Source organism: Notolepis coatsorum, assembly GCF_963971535.1.
Source record: "Notolepis coatsorum genome assembly, chromosome: 2".
NCBI lineage: Eukaryota > Metazoa > Chordata > Actinopteri > Aulopiformes > Paralepididae > Notolepis > Notolepis coatsorum.
Genome location: NC_140166.1, coordinates 210,170,423 through 210,191,913, shown reverse-complemented (window position 1 = coordinate 210,191,913; position 21,491 = coordinate 210,170,423). Strand labels below are relative to the sequence as shown.

The following is a 21,491-nucleotide window of genomic DNA, read 5'->3' as shown; positions in this document are numbered from 1 at the left end:
TCCATGGCATAACCCACCACAACATATGGATCGGGGATATTAGACACGTTTCAATGGAACCGGGAGAACCGCTCCATTCGCCCGACAAAGATAAGTGAAACTGGAGACATTTGGCCATTACACAGGCCAAGATACAAGGTTTCAAAGGGTGCTCAATACCGCCGTCTAGCTGGATGCGGCCGGTATTGCACTTTGGCGAACTCAGACTCATTCCCTATGGTAACACCAAGGTCCCTGGATGAATAATGAATACAAATATCGAAAAAAAGGAAAAACGATCAAATAACGAGTATACTCGTTGTTGGCGTTCAAGCGTCGGCTCCCAATAAAGAGTAGGGGTGGGAATCACCAGTTTCATCACGATACGATACGATATCGATTCTTTGGACAACGATACGATATTATCCGATATCACACAGTCTGCCACGATACGATACGATTCGATTCAGGTGCCTGCGATCGATATGAGACGATATTATATGCCCATTTAACCAGGGCTCTACAGTGCGACCAAATTGCTCGCATATGCCCCTAAAAATGTGTGTGCGAACCGTAAAAATCAATTACGCGCACGCTGTGCGAATACAGATTATAGCCTCTCTCGTCTTTTTTTTCCTCCGCTGCGAGATCGTTAAAAAACTACAAGTCCCATATTGCACTCAAGCCAACGGTCCAATCACAGTAGAGTGACGTGACTGGTTTCATGAGAAAGAAAGCAAATGACCAATCGGAAGCTCTCATTTGGCTTGTTTACTTCCTGAAACGCCACCATTGCGATATGCGAGAGTTTCCCCGAGACATGTAACTTCTAGTCTTACCAATAGCAATATATTTTAGAACACCTAGATTTAGCGATAGCAATAGTAATATAACGTTAATGCAACAAAACGAATGCCTTGCTTTGCTAATCATAACGTTGATGCAGTAGCGTATGCCGTTGTGTTGACTGTAACGGACATGATAACAACATAACACTGTGTACACATTCAAATTGCGATAATCGATTCTAACATTTTCAAATCGATGCAGTTGAATTTTCCCCTTAGGATCGATGCATTGTTACACCCCTACACCAAAGTAACTGGCCCACTGTGTATGTGTGTACAGCTAACTTGGCTAGCATTATGAACAGCAGAGGTGGGCAATAGGGTCCAGCTCTCTCGAGATAAAGCTGGGAACGAGGTTAGGGTCCAGCTGCAGCGCCGGACGGCCGGAGTGCAAGCGGTGTGACGTAATTGGCAGACTCGACTGTCAATCAATGGTCTACCTGACACGCAAACTCATAAACAATGTTTCTGTACTGGAGGTGTACAGTATTTCAATAGGCAACCCTGAAAGGATTATTTCTCTAGAAGAGAAACACAGCCAAAACATAGGCATTGTATGCATAAAAGGGGCAAAAGCTAAAGTTAAGTGACTGTTACTTTTGTAGCAGTAGTTTGATTTGATAGTTTATTTGATAGGAACAGCACATGTTAATGAACATCAAGTACAAAATACAAAATGTAAACATGCAGGGTTGTAGCAAGAGCTAATTTACACACATGCACGCACAGTACAAATATACATTTATTAAAAAAAAAAAAACTTTTACTTGAAATATTTTTGGGTGTTCCTAAATTTCTTTGTGTGCCCCTAACTTTTTTCATTTAGGAGCACCTGTGCCCCTAGTGAAAAAGGTTAGCGTAGAGCCCTGCCTGTATCTGAGGGTTTGATCTAATCATCTCCGCTAGTGGCTCTATGCCAATTGCGAATAGTAACGGAGACAAAACGTCTCCTTGGCGTGTCCCTCTCTGTATCTCAAAGAAGTGAGAGCAGTGACTATTCACCCTTACTCTAGATTTAGGATTTTTATATAAACATTTTATCCAATCTATAAATGTGTTATTGAATCCCATACCTTTCAATGTTAGTTCAAGGTACAGCCAATCAACTATCAAATGCCTTCTCTGCATCTAAGCCGAGAAGCATTGATGGTTCTTTTCGAGATCCAGCCACTGTTTGCAGATTTAAAGTTCTTCTGATGTTGTTAGCACCCTGTCGACCAGTGATAAAGCCAGTCTGGTCTGGGTGGATCAGTTTTATTATATGTTTCTGTATTCTTTTTTTAAGTATAGATGTCAATATCTTGAAATCGTTGCAAAGGAGACCTATAGGAACTACATCTTGTGGGGTCTTTACCTTCTTTATGTATTACCTAGACAATAGCTTCTGACCAGCTTCCTGGTGGGTCTCTCTCAGATAGGGCATAGTTATAAACTACACTTAATACTGGTGTTAACTGTTCAGTGAAATGTTTATAAAATTCATTTGAAAACCCATCTGTACCTGGTGATTTATTGTTCTTAAGCATCTGAATAGTTTCCCCTATCTCCTTCGCCGTAATAGGGGAGGTCAGCTCATCCGCCTCATCTGGGGATAGTTTAGAAAGTTTAAGGTTATCTATGAAGTTGTTGATTCTTTCTTTCTTGTTTTCCAATTGCTGTGCTTTGTAGAGGTCGGTATAGTAATCTGCAAATGCATTAGCAATTTCTTGTGTTTGCATTACTTCCATGTGTGTGCTGGGGTGTTTAATCTTTGGAACTATCCGACTTGACTGTATTTTGTGGAGCTGGAATGACAGTAGCTTGCTTGCCCTATTTCCCAACTCATAGTAATTCCTACCAGCAAATCTAAGGGCTCCTTCCGCTTTGTATGTCAACAGGTCATCTAGTTTTTGTCTGCAGGTTAGTAGAGCTTTTAAGTCTTCCTCATCTCTGTTCAGTTTATGTTTCCTTTCTAGTATTTTTAACTCATTTTCTAGGTTCTGCTGTTTTTCATTTCGCTGTTTCTTTAGTGCACTTGAAATTGAGATAATTTTACCTCTCATTACAGCCTTTGCCGCGTCCCATAAAATTGATGGTGAGACATCCCCCTTATTGTTGAGATCAAAATAACTTCAGTTCTTCACTTATCCTCTCCTGTGTGTGAGAGTCAGACAGCATGCGCCTCCAACATTTAAAGATCTTATTGGTACTGAGGTTAAGTTGAAGAGTTAGAGGTCCATGATCTGAGATGGTCGCTGGTTCAATGATACATGCATCAACCTTGTCAATATCTTGCTTGGAAATACAGAAGTAATCTATCCGAGAGTAGCTACCATGGACCCCAGACCTAAAGGTAAAGTCTTTCTGCCTAGGATGGTGGAAACGCCATGAATCTATAAGTCCAAATTCTTTTATCATTGCATTCAGTGATCTAGATTTTTTTGAAATGGGTCCACAATCTACAGGAAGTTTGTCTACAGTTGAAATCACCGGCCATAAGGATAATTCCTTTGGCGTTACCAGCCAAAAGTGAGGCTATACCTTTAAAGAAATTGGGGCAGTCTTCATTTGGTGCATATATATTTAGAAAGGTTATGATTGATCCTCCTATTGACCCCCGGACCATAACATATCTGCCCTGGTCATCTGCAATTTCCTTTTCTTTGGTGAAGTATACTGATTTGTTAAATAGAATAGCCAATCCTCTCTTTTTCCCTGTTTGACAGGACGCACTATACACCTGGCCCACCCATTCTCTCTTCAGTTTCTGGTGTTCGTTTATTGATAAGTGCGTTTCTTGAATGAATGCTATAGAGCACTGCATTTTCTTAAGTTGTCCAAAAAGTTTTTTCCTCTTTATTGGGTTGTTAAGACCATTTATATTGTAACTAATACATTTAAGGCTTGTCATAATGTCATTGTATTTCGTATGTACAACATAGATCTATCTTCCATAGTATATGAGCTTGAGGCATTTGTCAAAGAGTATACAACATAAAAAACAAAACAAAATGGTCCCCTATTCACTTGTAAGGGAAAACCTAGGGCTTCCAATTTTCCAGTAAGCTGTCTTACATAAATCACAAATGAAATAATCTCCTGATGTTCTAGAGAGGTGTAGCTTTCTCTCTCAGGGAGCATATTGCACGAAGTGCAGAGAAGCTAACCACGAACGTATAGGGTTAACCTTTGCCTGATAACACAGGCTAAGTGTGATCCGTCTATGGCTCAGTCTCTGGCCTCAGAACCACATATAAACTAAAGTAGATTTGATATATTTACATTTTCCCAGTTTAGTGATTTCTGATTCAATGTCCGTAATTCTACCTTCTGTTTTGTCAATCCATTCAGTTACTTGCGACCAGGGGCGTAGCTGGGGGGGGGGGGGGGGGTAGCTTAGGATGATTCCAAGGGCCCAAAAGATTTTAATTTTTTTTTCTAGACATCACTCAGGTGTATTATTGATGCTCTCATTGATACTATGTTTCTTTCTGAAGTGTGTGTGTGTGAGATATATAGAGAGAGAGGGGGGGCTTTGGTAGACTATTGCATTGGTCCATTCATTGAAGATGAAAGTAATGCGACATCCTACTAGGCTCACCCACCAACAGTGCAGGTGCTGAACTACTGATCCGAATGTATAGGTGAAAACCATATTATGCGTTTTCATCAATAAAAAAATTGCCAAAAATAAATTCGCTTGCGCGCTTACACGCTCGCATTCACTGGGGGCCTACAAATACATTCTTTCATGGGGCCCAGAATCTGGAGCTACACCCCTGCTTGCGACATAGATGTTTCAAGTTTGCTCACTGAAGACTGAGTGGCATTATGTGCTTCTTTATTCTCTCTCCTTAGATTTTTTAATTCTTTTAGAATCGCGGATTCCTCTCTCTCTGTTTCCTCGACTGTCGGAAGAGCTGGTTTGACAAGCCTGTTCAGGCGTGAATGAATGAATGAATGAATGAATGAATGAATGAAAACTTTATTTAACAGATTGCAGAATGGGTACAATACAGTACGGCTCAATACATACAATTGTTAAGGGGATGCAGACCTGAGAAAGACGTTTGTCTTGTTTCCATCAGGGTCCCCCATTTTCAATTCATATAGGTGACATCTTTCTCATTTCCAGAGTCGGTTTTGGTCTTTCTTTTAGCATTTCGTTTCTTCTGGCTCATCTTTAGACTTCTTACCGTCTCACTCGTTAAATGTTGCTGACAATATCCGTTTGTTGGGTCATTTATCTCGGGGGTTCTGAGGAGCAAGAGACTCAAGCTGCTACCTCAGACATCACACAACCGGAAGTTCCTTTCTTTTTTAACCTTTATTTAGCCAGATAAAACATTGATATGGTCCAAGAGGCCCCAACGAGGGTACAAATATACATATATACACATATACATACATATATACACATATACATACATATACACCAATAACAAAATAAAAACAGTTAAGAATCATACACATAAGCAAATAAACAAACACACATTATGCACAGCCTATGTACAAAAGAAATAAACAGTTAATCTCTAGTCTTTACAGTTTTCTTCGATTGCATAAACAATCAAATCAAAAGTATTACACAATTATCAAAACCTTACTCAAGGAGCAAAACATAGGCCCAGATTTGCACCCCTATAAGCACAAAGTCAGCCTCACACTTTTTGCAAAACAATACACAGTGATTTGCAAAACACTAAACACACTAGCATTACATTACACATAGAATGTCAAATTATCACACATATGAGCCAATTGGTTAAACACAGCAATCAGATGCACAAACACACCATTGCTTAATTGTAGATACACCAATCAGGTTTAAGCATTATAAAAATGCAGCAGGTGAGTTCACCTGCCTTCAACCAAAATGGAAGGAGAGTGAAGTACTGTACACAGAGAACGTGAAAATATACAATACATTCACCAAACACTACACAAGACAACCAATGATGCAGACTGATGAAAATATAAGTTCTCTCCATATACCCAAATCAGTCAACATGGAGAATCACAACAAAATAATCTCTTGCCAGATCCAGCTAGGCAAAGAGATGTCTAGTATTTTCTGTACTCTATTTAAATTGTTTCTATTTTTGTTTTACTGTAATTTTTACCTGTACTGGATACAGTATTTTATGTTTGTCTGATATTTGCTGAGCTTACTATGTTATGCACACTGTAGTAGCATGAAAACTGGCACATGTTTTTTTGTTGTGATTCTCCATGTTGAAATGTTGACTGATTTGGTTATATGGAGAGACATTTTATTTTGTTCATCAGTCTGCGTCATTGATTTGGGTATATGGAGATAAATAAATTATATTTTCATCAGTCTACAGCATTGGTCTTGTGTAGTGTTTGGTGAATTTATTGTATATTTGCACATTCTCTGTGTACTTCACTTACAGTACTCTAATCACTGAGAAGTAGAATTGCTAAATGTGTTTTAGGTTAAGCACAGCAGTGTGTAACTGGTTCAAACAGAATTAAGTCATATGAAACGCATATGGTAACAAAATGTAGTTTTTATAAATTAGTGTATAGTTTTTGTTTAATTTAGCAAAGGATCTGAGGTGTTCTGATAATTGTGTGTGTTTTGAAACACCAGGCCCCGTTTTCAAAATCGTGCTTAAGCAATCGAAAAAATTATATACATAATGTTTCAGTCTTCTCATAAAAAAAAGATTCGATTTTGGGGTATTTTCCTGCCTTTGGTCCGCTTTGCATTCACATCTCAAATGAACCGCAGCAGGGTTCACTTGCAAGAGTGAGCTTTCACACCACCCCAAACCAACCGGACTATCCGAGGAAATGAACCAGGGTTCGATTAAAGCTTATTATAGTTTATCACAGTATCATGAGCATGTCTTTGTCAGTGGACATGGGTATGGATGGCTCCAGGTGCTGCTGCGTTAAAGTGCACATCTTCAATACCTATCTGTACTATTTAAAAGCACAGTGCAGGACACACTCAAAGGTTATCGCACCTCAGAGATGGCAGTGGACATGTATGACAGGACAAAGGCCATATGTAATGGCCTTGGGATTGAGGAACATACTACGAGCCAAAGGAGGAAGCAGAAAAGGATGGACAAGTATGTAGTTGAGTCATCTTGTGGCACAAGCTCAGACCTCATGGAGATCAGCTGAGACAGAGACTGTTCTATCCAGTCCTCGACAGAATGCTGCAAGAGCTTGAGAGCAGGTTCTCATGAGTTGGAGAACAACGTATGAGAGGCATACAGGCATGTTATCCAGCCTCAGACCAGTTTCTCTCAGTGGAATTGCTGCAACCCCTCGCCACACCAATATCCAACTACTGCCAGAGGAGATCACAGTTGCAAAGTGGACAGGCAGAGATGCAGTCCCTACTATCCAGTGTCTTTTCCCTCCTGGATGATAATAATAATGCATTTGATTTATAATGCGCCTTTCAAGACACTAAAAAAAAAAGTCCACAAATCGGTGAATGAAAAAATTATATAGGATCAAATGAAAACTACTACTTGCTAAAAATCGATGTTTAAAAGTACTAAAAACCAAAGAAAAATACCAAACACTAACAAACATTCAGCACAGACAATGGGGATGCTGCCATCAAAAAAAGAAAAAAAATGTGGCTAGGAGCCCAGGGCTAACGACGCCACTGCTGTGAAGCAGGATGACAGTAGACATTACTGTGAAGAAGCAGGATGACAGTAGACACATTACTGTGAAGAAGCAGGATGACAGTAGACACATTACTGTGAAGAAGCAGGATAACAGTAGAGTAGACACATTACTGTGAAGAAGCAGGATGACACGTAGACACATTACTGTGAAGAAGCAGGATGATAGTAGACGCATTACTGTGAAGAAGCAGGATAACAGTAGAGTAGACACATTACTGTGAAGAAGCAGGATAACAGTAGAGTAGACACATTACTGTGAAGAAGCAGGATAACAGTAGAGTAGACACATTACTGTGAAGAAGCAGGATAACAGTAGAGTAGACACATTACTGTGAAGAAGCAGGATAACAGTAGAGTAGACACATTACTGTGAAGAAGCAGGATAACAGTAGAGTAGACACATTACTGTGAAGAAGCAGGATGACACGTAGACACATTACTGTGAAGAAGCAGGATGACACGTAGACACATTACTGTGAAGAAGCAGGATAACAGTAGAGTAGACACATTACTGTGAAGAAGCAGGATGACACGTAGACACATTACTGTGAAGAAGCAGGATGACACGTAGACACATTACTGTGGAGGCAGGATGACAGTAGACACGAAAAAAATCTTCAAATAGCCCTGCGACTGATACTGTAAAACAAACTGTTGTGCTAAAACCTTGTATGAGTCCGAAATTCTGCTTTTTTTTTTATATATTACTTTACCTCACGGTTACATTCACACACTTACAACATTCCAATGGCCTAAGGCTAAGTTACTACAATTTGTAGTGTTTAAAGAAATACGTTTTGACAAATCCTTTTTAGATGTGAAAGTTGTAATGTTTAATAAGTATGAGCTTGCAGACCTGATCTTAACATGCTGGAATGACTGGACCTACCTACTCAGGATGGAAGAAATACTGTATTTTGAATTACTTATTTTTATAAATGCCAAGTTTTCCAAACCATTGCAATAAACCAAACTTGTGGCATTCCCTGCGTTTTTTTTCACCTTAATCTTGGAATTAGGTCTTTACATAGGGCTGTCAATATATTCTTCTTAAAAACACTAATAACACGAGTTGCCTAAAAGATAACAAAATGCTGCAACCTTTTTGCAATAGACCACTCCCACAGGCCCTTTTAGCCAATTGAAGACACACTTGAAGACCCACCTGACCTCCATGTCTAGTTCAGCCTCCTAGAGCGAGACCTGTAGTCGCTAGAGGGGGAAGACATGTTTGTGGACCAACAGAGTGACCTATAGAGCTGCTGGTGGCAGAATAAAAATGCTTTAGTGAAAGTAATAATAAGTACTTTGTTGTTCTCAGACAGCAGATCCTTTGGACAATCAGTTAACATTACTGCTAATAGAAAAAATGTACATATTAATAATGACAGCCCTGGTCTTAAAGGGGCACTTCACATAAAAACGACGATTTATATTTGCACACAATCTCACATATACCCCCCAAGGCTCTAAAGTTTAGAGTCTAAACTATTTAGTTATTCAGAGTAAATTAGTTTGAATATCTCCAACCGTATGTCATCAGAAGACACTGAATGCTTGTGATGTGTTAATTACAGCTCAATGAAATGTAGATGCACATTTTTGATATGGGTTGCAATATGGATTGCTATTTTTCCAACAAACTAAATTAATGTGTGCTAAACAGCTTAGAGCCATGGGATATGGGTGAGATTATGTGCAAAATAAATGTTGGCTATTACCATACTGCTTCCTCTGCAGCCCGAAACCCATCAAAATGATGAGAAGTTCTCACAATAGGGAGGTGTAGTGGTTACGTCAGTTGTTTCCGGCCGGTCCACCTCGCTTGAAATCGCAACATATTTCCCCATTGCCCATTTCTAAATAGTCTCGTTTAAAACAAATAAAGCATGAACATTTGCATGGTGTACCTTTCTGTGCATATTCATCCACAATCTATAGCTCAACATGAAAATATTCGCAATTAATTGCAAAATAATTACGTCAAATTTTATTTCAACCAAAAATGCTTAAACAATAATGTTACTGATAGAAGGGAACTCATTTTGTGCAAAAATGGAAAGCTTGCCAATGTTCATGAGGCAGAATTATTACAATAGTCGATAATCCATTTTCCCTAAACGTGACGTCAGACTACACCTCCCTATATAGAAGTAACTTCATCCAATACATCTTTAAGACCTTTTCTAAGACCCTGCAGGAACCCTGCGAAGTTGTATTTTAGCCACACAAAATGGAAAAAGGATTCAAGCCAGAAGGCACATCCATATCTTTATTGATGAACTGGATATTATCATAGAGCTGTTTGGTATCAAACATGCAGTCTGGATGTAGCCCTTAAATACAAAGTGAAAAAGGCTGTATAAATAACACAATGTGCTGTATGCCATGTAAAATATATACTGTGTATATTTATATATGTATAAAACATGCTTCTTGGTTAAAGGAGAGAGCACTCTGCACACACACAACCACACGCACACACCATCTGCTATGAGCCACATACACCACAACGTGCCCAAACAAAGAGTTCAGTTTTAATACAAAAATATCAGGACAAACCATTAAAAAAAAAAAAAGCTTCCACTGCTTGGTGCTGTTCAATACTTCAGGTTGTGGATATGGACTTTTCCCCCTAGTTTTCATTACATATGTTCTGTGAATCCAAAATAGCGTTCAAATCTCTCCTGTCCCAAGGATCATAATTATAACAAATAACAATAATAATGTTTTCTTTAAAGCAACAAGTGAATTTACCAAAGAAGGCATGTAAGACAGACAGCACTTTAGTGTGTGAGGAGAACAGCATGCAGGAGGTGGGGAGGAGGAGTCAGGTGAAGAAGGGACCCAAGTAGATTTAGATTGGTGGAAAAGAGTTGAAACATTTCCACGTCATACAATGCTGTGTGTCATCTCTGGTTCAAACCAGACATACATTCATAACAACAAAAGGAAAAAAAAAACAGGAGCCAAGCTCAGATCAGAAATGCAACCCCTTCCCCTGCAGGACGCCCCCCTCCCGTACATCCAGGACACCCTTCCCCTGCATTCAGGACACCGCCCTCCCTTGCAGGACGCCCCCTTCCCCTGCATCCAGGATGCCCCCCTCCCCTGCAGGACACCCCTTCCCCTGCATCCAGGACACCCCCTTCCCCTGCATCCAGGACACCCCCTTCCCCTGCAGGACGCCCCCTTCCCCTGCATCCAGGACACCCCCTTCCCCTGCAGGATGCCCCCAGCCCCCCACCCCCTGCATTCGGCTCGTAGCGGTAAACATTTTCCCTCATAACAGATCGGTGCTATTTTGGTACGAGGAGGAGGAGGGGGGGCTACATCAACCTCAACCCTGTGTCTTTTTTTGAAATTCAGTGTACATTTTTTAAAACCGTTAAACTTACAACCGCTACTTATTCATACTGGATGGCGTGTCTTATTTTTCTTTTTTTTGAGTCAGAGAATCTGAATTGGGAGGCACTGGAGGAAACTCCTCACAACTCTTTTTTTGTTCTTCACTCGACCTCCTAGAGTCAGTGTTTCTTCAAGTACCTTTTATTCCAGTTTCTGTGGCTCAAGCAAACACACTCACCACGACACGTAGTGCTGCTGCTGTGGAATACAAAAAACAAGCTATTGTACTATTTATTATCATCAGTAAAAAGAGCCTACGCTAAGTACAGATATCTGGGTGTATCAGCAGTGTCGAAGCACCAGGTTTACAGTATTCCCCTCTCTCCAGTGAGCGTAGTGTTCTGGGTTTTAGACCCTTTAGATTTGTGTACAACCGCTATAAAGTCTTCACCTTCTTTTTCTGGGGCGCACACAATGATTCCCAGGTTGCTGGTAGCAGGTCATCCACTCGCTTCCTCTTGTCCCTGGCGAACGATGCCGCGCCGAGCGCGTCCCTGTTCTCGCCAGACGAGTGGTGGTTGTTGGCGTGTAGAGTGAGTTGGTACGAGGTGTGCCCCCCCCCCCCCCCACCACCACCACCAATAACACCCCGACAACACAAGACTGATGATTAACCGTTGGTTTTGGGGGCCCCTTGCTAAAACGCTTCCACACCAAACCAGCTCACTTAGAGTGTTGAGAGTGAGTTTTTTAAGTCCAAAAGGGTGACAGAGGCAAACGCAGGCAAACACAGACTGAAACTCTCACGGGTGCAGAAGCAGGGTGGAGAGGGAGAGAGAGAGGAGGTCTGGAAGGGTGAAGTGGGTTTTTGTATTGGTGTGTTGATATGTGAGTGGAGCATTGTAGTCAAGTCTTAAGATTTCCTTTAAACACCGGAGGAAACACCCCACCATGAAGGTACACCACTCCAAGGAAGGTTAACTGAAGAGAGAGAGAGAGAGAGAGAGACAACATCACTTTATGCAATCGTTCCTTTCATTCAGGCAAATAATAATATGGTAATAGGGATCATGTCATCATACAACAGTCATCCTGCCTGGTGAGATACGGAGCAAAGGCACCAAACCAAGGAACGCCAACACAAACACAATTACAAACACATAAACACAATTCTACATTTCATCTTTCACAAGTATATGGACACGTATGAGCGGTCATGATTTGTGGCGATGTCCCTTGGAGTCTTCTCGTCTCACCCTGGAGCCGTTTGACCTGGGAGAGCTAGGAGTAAGAGGAGGTCAAGGGTCACCATATATATATATATATGACTTGGAAGAGCTAGGAGTAAGAGGAGGTCAAGGGTCACCATATAGATATATAATGACCTGGGAGAGCTAGGAGTAAGAGGAGGTCAAGGGGTCACATATATATATATATATATATATAATGACATGAGAGAGCTAGGAGTAAGATAAGGTCAAGATTCAACATATACATATATATATAATGACATGGGAGAGCTAGGAGTAAGATAAGGTCAAGGTTCAACATATATATATATAATGACATGGGAGAGCTAGGAGTAAGATAAGGTCAAGGTTCAACATATACATATATATATAATGACATGGGAGAGCTAGGAGTAAGATAAGGTCAAGGTTCAACATATACATATATATATATAATGATCTGGGAGAATAGGAGTAAGAGGTCAAGGGTCACCATATAGATATAATGACCTGGGAGAGCTAGGGGTAAGAGGAGGTCAAGGTCACTATATATATAAAATGACCTGGGAGAGCTAGGAGTACGAGGAGGTCAAGGTCACTATATATATATATATATATATATATATATATATATATATATATATATATATATATATATATATATATATATAATGACCTGGGAGAGCTAGGAGTAAGAGGAGGTCAAGGTCACAGAGCCTAAGAATAACAAGTTGTCATGTTCAGCATGCTCAACACTGAGCCAACACTCCTCATGCCGTCATTCACCAAGCATCCATCAGCACATCGTGCATTATGGCCTTGTTAATAGTTCAATAAGGGATGAAAACAACTGAAGCTACAATAGTCACGTTTACCCCGAGTGCAATCAATCCATACAGATGTATTGTTAATTGGAGATATCTGCCATAGAGATGTCTGCCGTCTCTCCGATATGATGGAGCTGAATGGTGTTGGGTTTGTGGCGCTTAACCCTTTCACTACCACACTACCAAAGGGTTAACACTTTCACTGCGACAATACAGAAAGTTAACCCTTTCACTGCCACACGACAGCAGGTTAACCCTTGCACTACCACACTACATAAGGTTAACCCTTTCACTACCACACGACAGCAGGTATTGGGTCTGTGGTGCTGAATGCCCATCCTATTGGATTCTTATTATGGTATTATTGCACAATCGTTGCGGGCAAGACCCCCCCCCGCATTTCACTGTATACTTGTATGCCGTGACAAATAAAACTCTTGACTTGACTCGTTAACCCTTTCACTACCACACACTACATAATGGTTAACCCTTTCACTACCACACTACAAACGGTTAAGTGTGGTGGTAGTGAAAGGTTAACCTGTAGTGTGGTAGTGAAAGGGTTAAAGTGCCAAATAAATACTCAACAGCAATGTCTCTTTCCATAAATCATAGTTACTGAAGATAATCCACAGACCTCATTGTGAACCGTTTCATCTGGAAGTATTTTCTACTGAAGTAAACCTTCCATGACAGTTCGTAATGACACAACGAGGTCTGTGTCACGAGTTCTAGAAACAGAGGTTGCTGTTGAGTTTTTCAATAATATTTGGGCATTCAGCACCACAGACCCAATAACATTCAGCACCACAGACACAATACCATTCAGCACCACACAGACCCAATACCATTCAGCACCACAGACCCAATACCATTCAGCTCCATTGTATTAGAGTGACAGCGAACATCTCTGTGCCAAAACAATGAAACTATCTGGATAGATAGAGAGCACTCCGGGTAACAGGAAAAATATGTTTGTTTTTTTAGAGTGAACTGCCCCTTTAAAACATTGAAGGATTGGACTGTAAGGTCACTTTCCTTCACCAGTATTGATACTGATCTTCAGTGTTCCATTTCCTTTTGAAAAACACTGCACACCGTCAACTCAGTGTCATCAGATAATGTAAATAAAGTACTAATCGACTACAGGATGTTACACAAAATGTTATAGCCATAAGTCATATATTTATGTATTGTAGAAGTAATATATTTACGTATTGTAGAAGTCTTATATTTATGTATTGTAGGAGTAATATATTTACGTATTGTAGAAGTCTTATATTTATGTATTGTAGAAGTCATATATTATTTATGTATTGTCGTATTTGTCGTACCGGCAAAAGTCCAAACCAAATCACAGCAACAGGGAGTCGAACCAACAATGATAGTGAAGGTCGCGGGCGAGTGCTCTCACCACTAGACACCCACCCACCCAATACTATGATGATGTTTAATGGTTATGGTTAAGATAGAAATAAAAATAAAAATGTGTAATATGTAATATTACTTATTTGTAATACGTACACATTGTATAATTTCGTAAATTCGTTAATATATTACTTATAGCTATAACATAACGCACAATATGTACCTTTTTCCTGTGGTTGATAAGTACTTTATTTACATATGTTAAGCGAGATCGGGCGACACAGAAAAGCTGCTCCTGATCACTGGTTTCACTGCACTGCAAACACTGCACACCGCGCGCGTTACCCCGTCCGCTCGTCAGAAATGAATAGAGTAGCAATCGTCATCGATATCATCCAGTGCCCAATGCCAGTCCTGAAGGCCAAGGTCCAGTAATCTGAAAGAGGAGATTAGCTCTGATGGCCAGGTGGAACTACACTAACACATATCAAGTGTGATGATGGTATTCTAAAATGTAAGGTTTGGCTCAAGCACAACATAGAGGAGCTGTGGACAGACCTGGTGTTGATGTGACATCAGAGCCCAGAAGAAACAGGGCAACACTCACCAGAGACATTAAAACACAGAGAGATGTTAAAGGAACACGCCAACATTTTGGGAAGTTAGCTTACCGTCTTCTCCAGAGAGAGACAAGAAGATAGATACCGGTTTCCTCTCTGTGCGTTCAGTAGAAAGCTATCTGGCTGCACGTTAGCCTAGCTTAGCACATTGAATGGAAGCGGACAGTGCCGGTTAGCCTTCGTGAGAGGTGTTAGTTGGACAATGCCTAGGGCTAACCGGCACTGTCCGCTTCCATTCATTGTGCTAAGCTAGGCTAAAGTGCAGCCAGATAGCTTTCTACTGAACGCACAGAGAGGAAAACTGGTATCTATCTTTATCTATCTAATGTTCCTAAATGTTGGCGTGTTCCTTTAAAACTACTGTGGGTTTATCATCACAGAAAGCTTGTATGGATATAGAACTTCTCTGGTACAACTTGAATTCTGAACATAACTTCACCAAGTTTTCCACAGTTGTATAACGATGGAAGCCTCCTGGTATGATATCATTACACATAGTGCCCAAATGTCAACATTCTCTTGCTATTGAGGACACACTAGTAGTAGGCATCTGAGAAGAGTTTGTTTGTTAGACATACTTTAGTCTAAATGTTCAGAACTGTCTGTACTGGAGGTGGAGAGATAACAGTGGAGAGAGTGAAACCTATGATCAGAATAGTCATCTTACTGCTTCTCTCCTAACCTCCAGTGATCAGAATAGTCATCTTACTGCTTCTCTCCTAACCTCCAGTGATCAGAATAGTCATCTTACTGCTTCTCTCCTAACCTCCAGTGATCAGAATAGTCATCTTACTGCTTCTCTCCTAACCTCCAGTGATCAGAATAGTCATCTTACTGCTTCTCTCCTAACCTCCAGTGATCAGAATAGTCATCTTACTGCTTCTCTCCTAACCTCCAGTGATCAGAATAGTCATCTTACTGCTTCTCTCCTAACCTCCAGTGATCGGTATAGTCATCTCACACTCTTCTGCTTCTAACCTCCAGTGATCAAAATAGTTATCTCACACTCTTCTGCTTCTAACCTCCAGTGATCAAAATAGTTATCTCACTCTCTTCTGCTTCTTCTAACCTCCAGTCAATTAGATAATAGTGAAACTAAACTATTCCTCACTTAGCTTTTTGCTTTGAGAAACTACAGCTTTCAACCCCCGGGGGGGGGGGGTTCTCCAGCGGCCCCTCCTGGTCAGATCTTTCCTTACCTGCTCTTGGCGGTGGGAGGCTGTCGACTGGGCCTCCTCATGGACTGGCTGGGCTGGACCTTCATGGAGGCGCGCGGCGAGGAGCGGGCGAAGTGCTCAGGCGCCGGCGGCTTCTTGGGGATCTTTTTGACCAGCCGGTTCACCCACTTCTGCTGCTCCTCCTGGGAGGTGGCCAGCACCAGGAGGTTCTTGGCCGTCGACACGTCGTAGTTCACTGAGGCGGGGGAGGGGGATATTTTTATTATGATAAATGGCTGCTTTTTTATATAGCGCTTTTATCCAAAGCGCTTTACAATTTGTTACTCACATTTTACCCATTCATTCACACACCGACGGCGTGCAAGGTGCCAACCTGCTCATCGGGAGCAATTAGGGGTTAAGTGTCTTGCTCAAGGACACATCGACACGCTGACCGGGAATCAAACCGGGGACCTCCGGATTGCCAGCCGACTGCTCTACCACTCTACCACTGTCGCCCCAATGATGATTATGATGTTATCATGATAGAGACTATGTACCTCAATGTGATAAACCATCTGATAGACCATCTGATAGACCAGCTGATAGACCATCTGAGAGACCAGCTGATAGACCATCTGATAGACCAGCTGATAGACCATCTGATAGACCAGCTGATAGACCATCTGAGAGACCAGCTGATAGACCATCTGATAGACCAGCTGATAGACCATCTGATAGACCATCTGATAGACCAGCTGATAGACCATCTGATAGAACATCTGAGAGACCAGCTGATAGACCATCTGATAGACCATCTGAGAGACCAGCTGATAGACCATCTGATAGACCATCTGATAGACCAGCTGATAGACCATCTGATAGAACATCTGAGAGACCAGCTGATAGACCATCTGATAGACCATCTGATAAAACATCTGAGAGACCAGCTGATAGACCATCTGATAGACCAGCTGATAGACCATCTGAGAGACCAGCTGATAGACCATCTGAGAGACCATCTGATAGACCATCTGATAGACCAGCTGATAGACCATCTGATAGACCATCTGATAGACCAGCTGATAGACCATCTGATAGACCATCTGAGAGACCAGCTGATAAACCATCTGAGAGACCAGCTGATAAACCATCTGAGAGACCAGCTGATAAACCATCTGAGAGACCAGCTGATAAACCATCTGAGAGACCAGCTGATAAACCATCTGAGAGACCAGCTGATAAACCATCTGAGAGACCAGCTGATAAACCATCTGAGAGACCAGCTGATAGACCATCTGAGAGACCAGCTGATAAACCATCTGAGAGACCAGCTGATAAACCATCTGAGAGACCAGCTGATAAACCAGCTGAGAGACCAGCTGATAAACCAGCTGATAGACCATCTGAGAGACCATCTGATAGACCATCTGAGAGACCATCTGATAGACCATCTGATATGATATGATTTCGGCGTTTATTGCGCCATACAAACCGGAAATGGATCTAGGAGTTCAACGTCAAATAATTGGGATCTTTTTCCTCCAGCCTCATCGGCGAACGGTAAGACGACACTAATGTTACTTTCAGCTTGATTGTCCATTTCTTTGTTTGCAATCAGTCTGATCAATATATCAACCCATACTAAATAAAGTAGTTACTGACGATCAAGGAATTATAAACGACCCCCCCCCCTTTCCTTCACGCATGATGAAGCATAATGTATACCGATCATATACAGTACATTTGAATTTTTTAATATAGCGTGTATAGGAAAGAAACGGCAATCGATAATCTATCATATGCGTCACAGCCTATAACTAGTGTTTTTGGAATTACAGCAGAAAAGCTTAAAAACATACTTATATTCTAGACGGTATTAACACACCATGTATGAATGAAAAAAAAAACGTTCCCACATCCAGAACGATGGATAATCGATGGGCCATGGGCCATAGTAATGCAGATATAGCTATAATATTTAAAAAGTTATAGCCCTGCAAAAAAGGTAAACATCTCCATAGGCTTACAGTGGTGGCAGACTGGACCCAATGATGGGCACAATGCCCGGCGCCCAATGTGTTAACACTTTGAATGCCATCGACGAATATTCTCGGGTTTACCCCCCGCGGGTTCAATGCCCACTCACGAGAATATTCGTTTGATATTTTTTTCTTTTTAGCGATCTGAAATCATATTTCATCAACCGAATCTACCGTTGGAAATTCAGCTGCCTCAGGCGCTCAGATGTGAAAAAAGCGCCCCCTATCGTCTCCCAGATGGTAATTCACCCTTTTCGATTGAACTCAATGAAAATGAATGAGAAAAAAAAACCCGGAATCCACGTTTTACTTCTCATTCATGCAACCGCCGTCGACCAGTTTCACTCTGGAGTTTCAGAGCAGCAGGGATTATGTGTTTTTAGTTTTTACACTATACTCGGTGGATCAATAAAAATATCGATTTTTTCGAATGGCGATCAGGAATTGGAATAAACCATTTGGATACCATCTGATCTCAGGTAAGGAATCTATGTTATCAGTATTAGGATAATCAGACTCGTTTTCACAGAGATATAAGCTTTTATGTGATTATGTGTTATCGCTGTTTGACTGTGCGCGCCGTCAGGAAATAGGAGACTCGATTTTCGGCTCGCCGCAAGAGCGTGCATGCGTACACATATACTATCGATAATCTAGCGTTTATTTGAAAACGATTCATGACATGGCCGAAAAATGACAACGTTCTAGAATATTCCAGTAAAAGGAGATTATCATGGAATGTCTTCATTTCTCCATGAAAACGAGTGCTTTTCAAAATGCTAGAAAACGGAAATGAAGCAATAAAAAAACAATCTGCTATGACAATGTTGACTGGAAAATGAGTCTTTGATAAGCGACGGGCAGATTAGACACATAGCCATAATTTAAAACATAGATTAGGCGATATTAACGCTAACATTGAAGTGGCCCTGGGCATTCAAGGGACTAATAAGGAATTAAGCTTGGGCTCTGAAAGTGTTAATGGGGAAGTGCCTCATTTGCATATATAAACATACAATTCAGAAAACTTGCTATCTATTTTTTCTTAGTTTATATGTACATAACAAACTGAGAAAGTTTCATAGTGATATCTATTCAAATATTTGTTTTCCCTATTAGGGGGTGCTGTCTCGCCTTAACTACTGAACGAAGACAGCGGGTCGCCGTACCTCTGCAGGGCGCGATGATCTCCTCCTTCCGGTCCATGTGGTCCTTGTGGCACTTGATGTGGCAGCGCCGGCACTCCAGGGCGGGCGGGGGCTTGAAGACGTTCCACAGGGGCTTGGTGCAGGCCTCGCAGTTGGTAGGGAAGTGGTAGAGCGTGGGGATGAACTCGTGGCCCTTGTGGCAGATGTAGCTCGACTTCTCCCCGCTGGGGAGCGCGTCCGCCTCCGCCTCCTTCTTGCTCTCCCCCTCGTTGGCGTAAAGAATCTGGAGGAAGAAGGGTTGAAACAAGTATATTTGACTCTGATGTTTAGGTACATGTGTAAATGTAAATTTCAGAGATCTTCTCAACACATGGCTATCATTTTACAAGCAAAAAAGCAGCCTTTGCTTTTAGTTTTTTTTGTCATTTCCATACATAACATTTATGGTCGCTGACAAAAATCGGCAGGACCCAATGTCCATGATGGTGTTGTCTGGAAAAATGCATTCAGAATATGAAAATAAATGTCTAGCCACTTTTCATGGTTCACCTTATGGCCTGGCCTATTACAATGTTTTAAATAGATTTTTTTAATTTAACTACAGACAACATAATTGCTATCCTAAAAGTAAAGCTCAATGTGGGATAACATTACTATTAAAAGTAAAGCTCAATGTGGGATAACGTTACTATTAAAAGTAAAGCTCAATGTGGGATCATATTAAAAGTAAAGCTCAATGTGGGATAACGTTACAAAGTTCTCTGCCTACGACATGTTTTGTGGCAGAAAATCATTTGTTGTTGAAGTTGGTGAATTTCAGGCTACGGCAAAAGGCGTCAACATGAGCTGTGGCTCACCTGGAATATCCTGGGGATCTCTTTGGCATCAGCGCGGTACACATCCGTTTGAGTGACGGGCCTCACATGGAAGAGTTTACTGCAAAGAGAAATGGGAATGTACAGTATATGATGACCGGTCAATTGCATTAACATGGACAATCGCATATACTGTACTGTAGATTCTGCATAACTAAACATTTAGATACACAGAGACGAGGCTGAGCTGGAAAAAAACACGCTTGCTGGGAACTCACTTGTTCCGCGCTCGTAAATTACACACTATTCTTCAGCTGTCTATTACATAATTTGCTGCCAACAGACTGTAAATCAGTTAGAATGAATTACTTTGTGATGCTAACAGGCGTAAGGAAGGTGAGGTGTACCAGGATTGCCTGTGTGGATCTATAATAATGCATGGAAAAAGATAACCCTTTATACAATGAAATATAATCTGAAGAGCTAAATTCTGTGTTCTCAAAAATAAATTGGTACAAACAAAGTGATATGTGGTCTCCTCTTAAGTTTAGATATTGTACTTACTCTATATGCAGAACCATGTAGGGAATGGACTGCTCCTTGTACTTACTCTATATCCAGAACCATGTAGGGAATGGACTGCTCTTTGTACTTACTCTATATCCAGAACCATGTAGGGAATGGACTGCTCTTTGTACTTACTCTATATCCAGAACCATGTAGGGAATGGACTGCTCTTTGTACTTACTCTATATCCAGAACCATGTAGGGAATGGACTGCTCTTTGTACTTACTCTATATCCAGAACCATGTAGGGAATGGACTGCTCTTTGTACTTACTCTATATCCAGAACCATGTAGGGAATGGACTGCTCCTTGTCTTGTTCGCTGTTGTAAAACAGAATCTTCTTGCTGCTAACGACAACATACTACAGACACACAATAGACAACAATAGACAGCATCAAGTAGGAGAAATGTTCTTTGATTTTTTTTCCATGTTAAACTCAAGTCTAAGTGTGTAAATGAAATGGTTCTCTACCTTCTTTTCCCAACCAAACTTCTTGGTGTTGTTTCGTACAGGAAGTGAGAGCCATCCCTCAAGCCTTGTTTCTGAGAGAGAGAGAGAGAGAGAGAGAGAGAGAGAGAGATAGAGAGGGAGTGAGAGAGAGCACAAGAGAGAGAGGCAATGAGAAATAGCACGAGAGCGAGAGAGAGCACGAGAGAGAGAGCGAGAGAAAGAGAGCACGAGAGAGAGAGAGCGAGAGAAGGAGAGTGAGAGAGAGAGCACAAGAGAGAGAGCACAAGAGAGAGAGGCAATGAGAAATAGCACGAGAGAGAGTACGAGAGAGAGAGAGGAGAGAGAGAGCAGGAGAGAGTGAGAGGGAGCAAGGGAGCACAAGAGAGAGGCAATGAGAAATAGCACGAGAGAGAGAGAGCAGGAGAGAGAGCA

The 21,491-nt window shown here is 41.3% G+C and overlaps 1 protein-coding gene across 2 annotated transcripts in view; it reads right to left on the bottom strand.

Annotated features, from left to right (window-relative positions):
- Positions 1–10,739: 10,739 nt before the first annotated feature.
- The window catches only part of LOC311224147 (rho-associated protein kinase 2-like), a 188,638-nt gene continuing 177,886 nt past the window's right edge, over positions 10,740–21,491 (bottom strand). Inside the window, exons 27-32 of one of the 2 annotated variants that reach the window (XM_084309005.1) lie at positions 21,081–21,151; positions 20,881–20,969; positions 20,083–20,161; positions 19,247–19,508; positions 16,078–16,291; positions 10,740–11,815 (exon numbers count right to left, since the gene is read on the bottom strand). In XM_084309005.1, the coding sequence (XP_084165131.1) occupies positions 11,812–11,815; positions 16,078–16,291; positions 19,247–19,508; positions 20,083–20,161; positions 20,881–20,969; positions 21,081–21,151 (719 nt within the window). In that variant the 3' untranslated portion in view covers positions 10,740–11,811. Of the gene's footprint in view, positions 11,816–11,841; positions 12,116–16,077; positions 16,292–19,246; positions 19,509–20,082; positions 20,162–20,880; positions 20,970–21,080; positions 21,152–21,491 lie in introns of those variants that run through there. The other variant, XM_084309004.1, reaches the window with a different exon arrangement.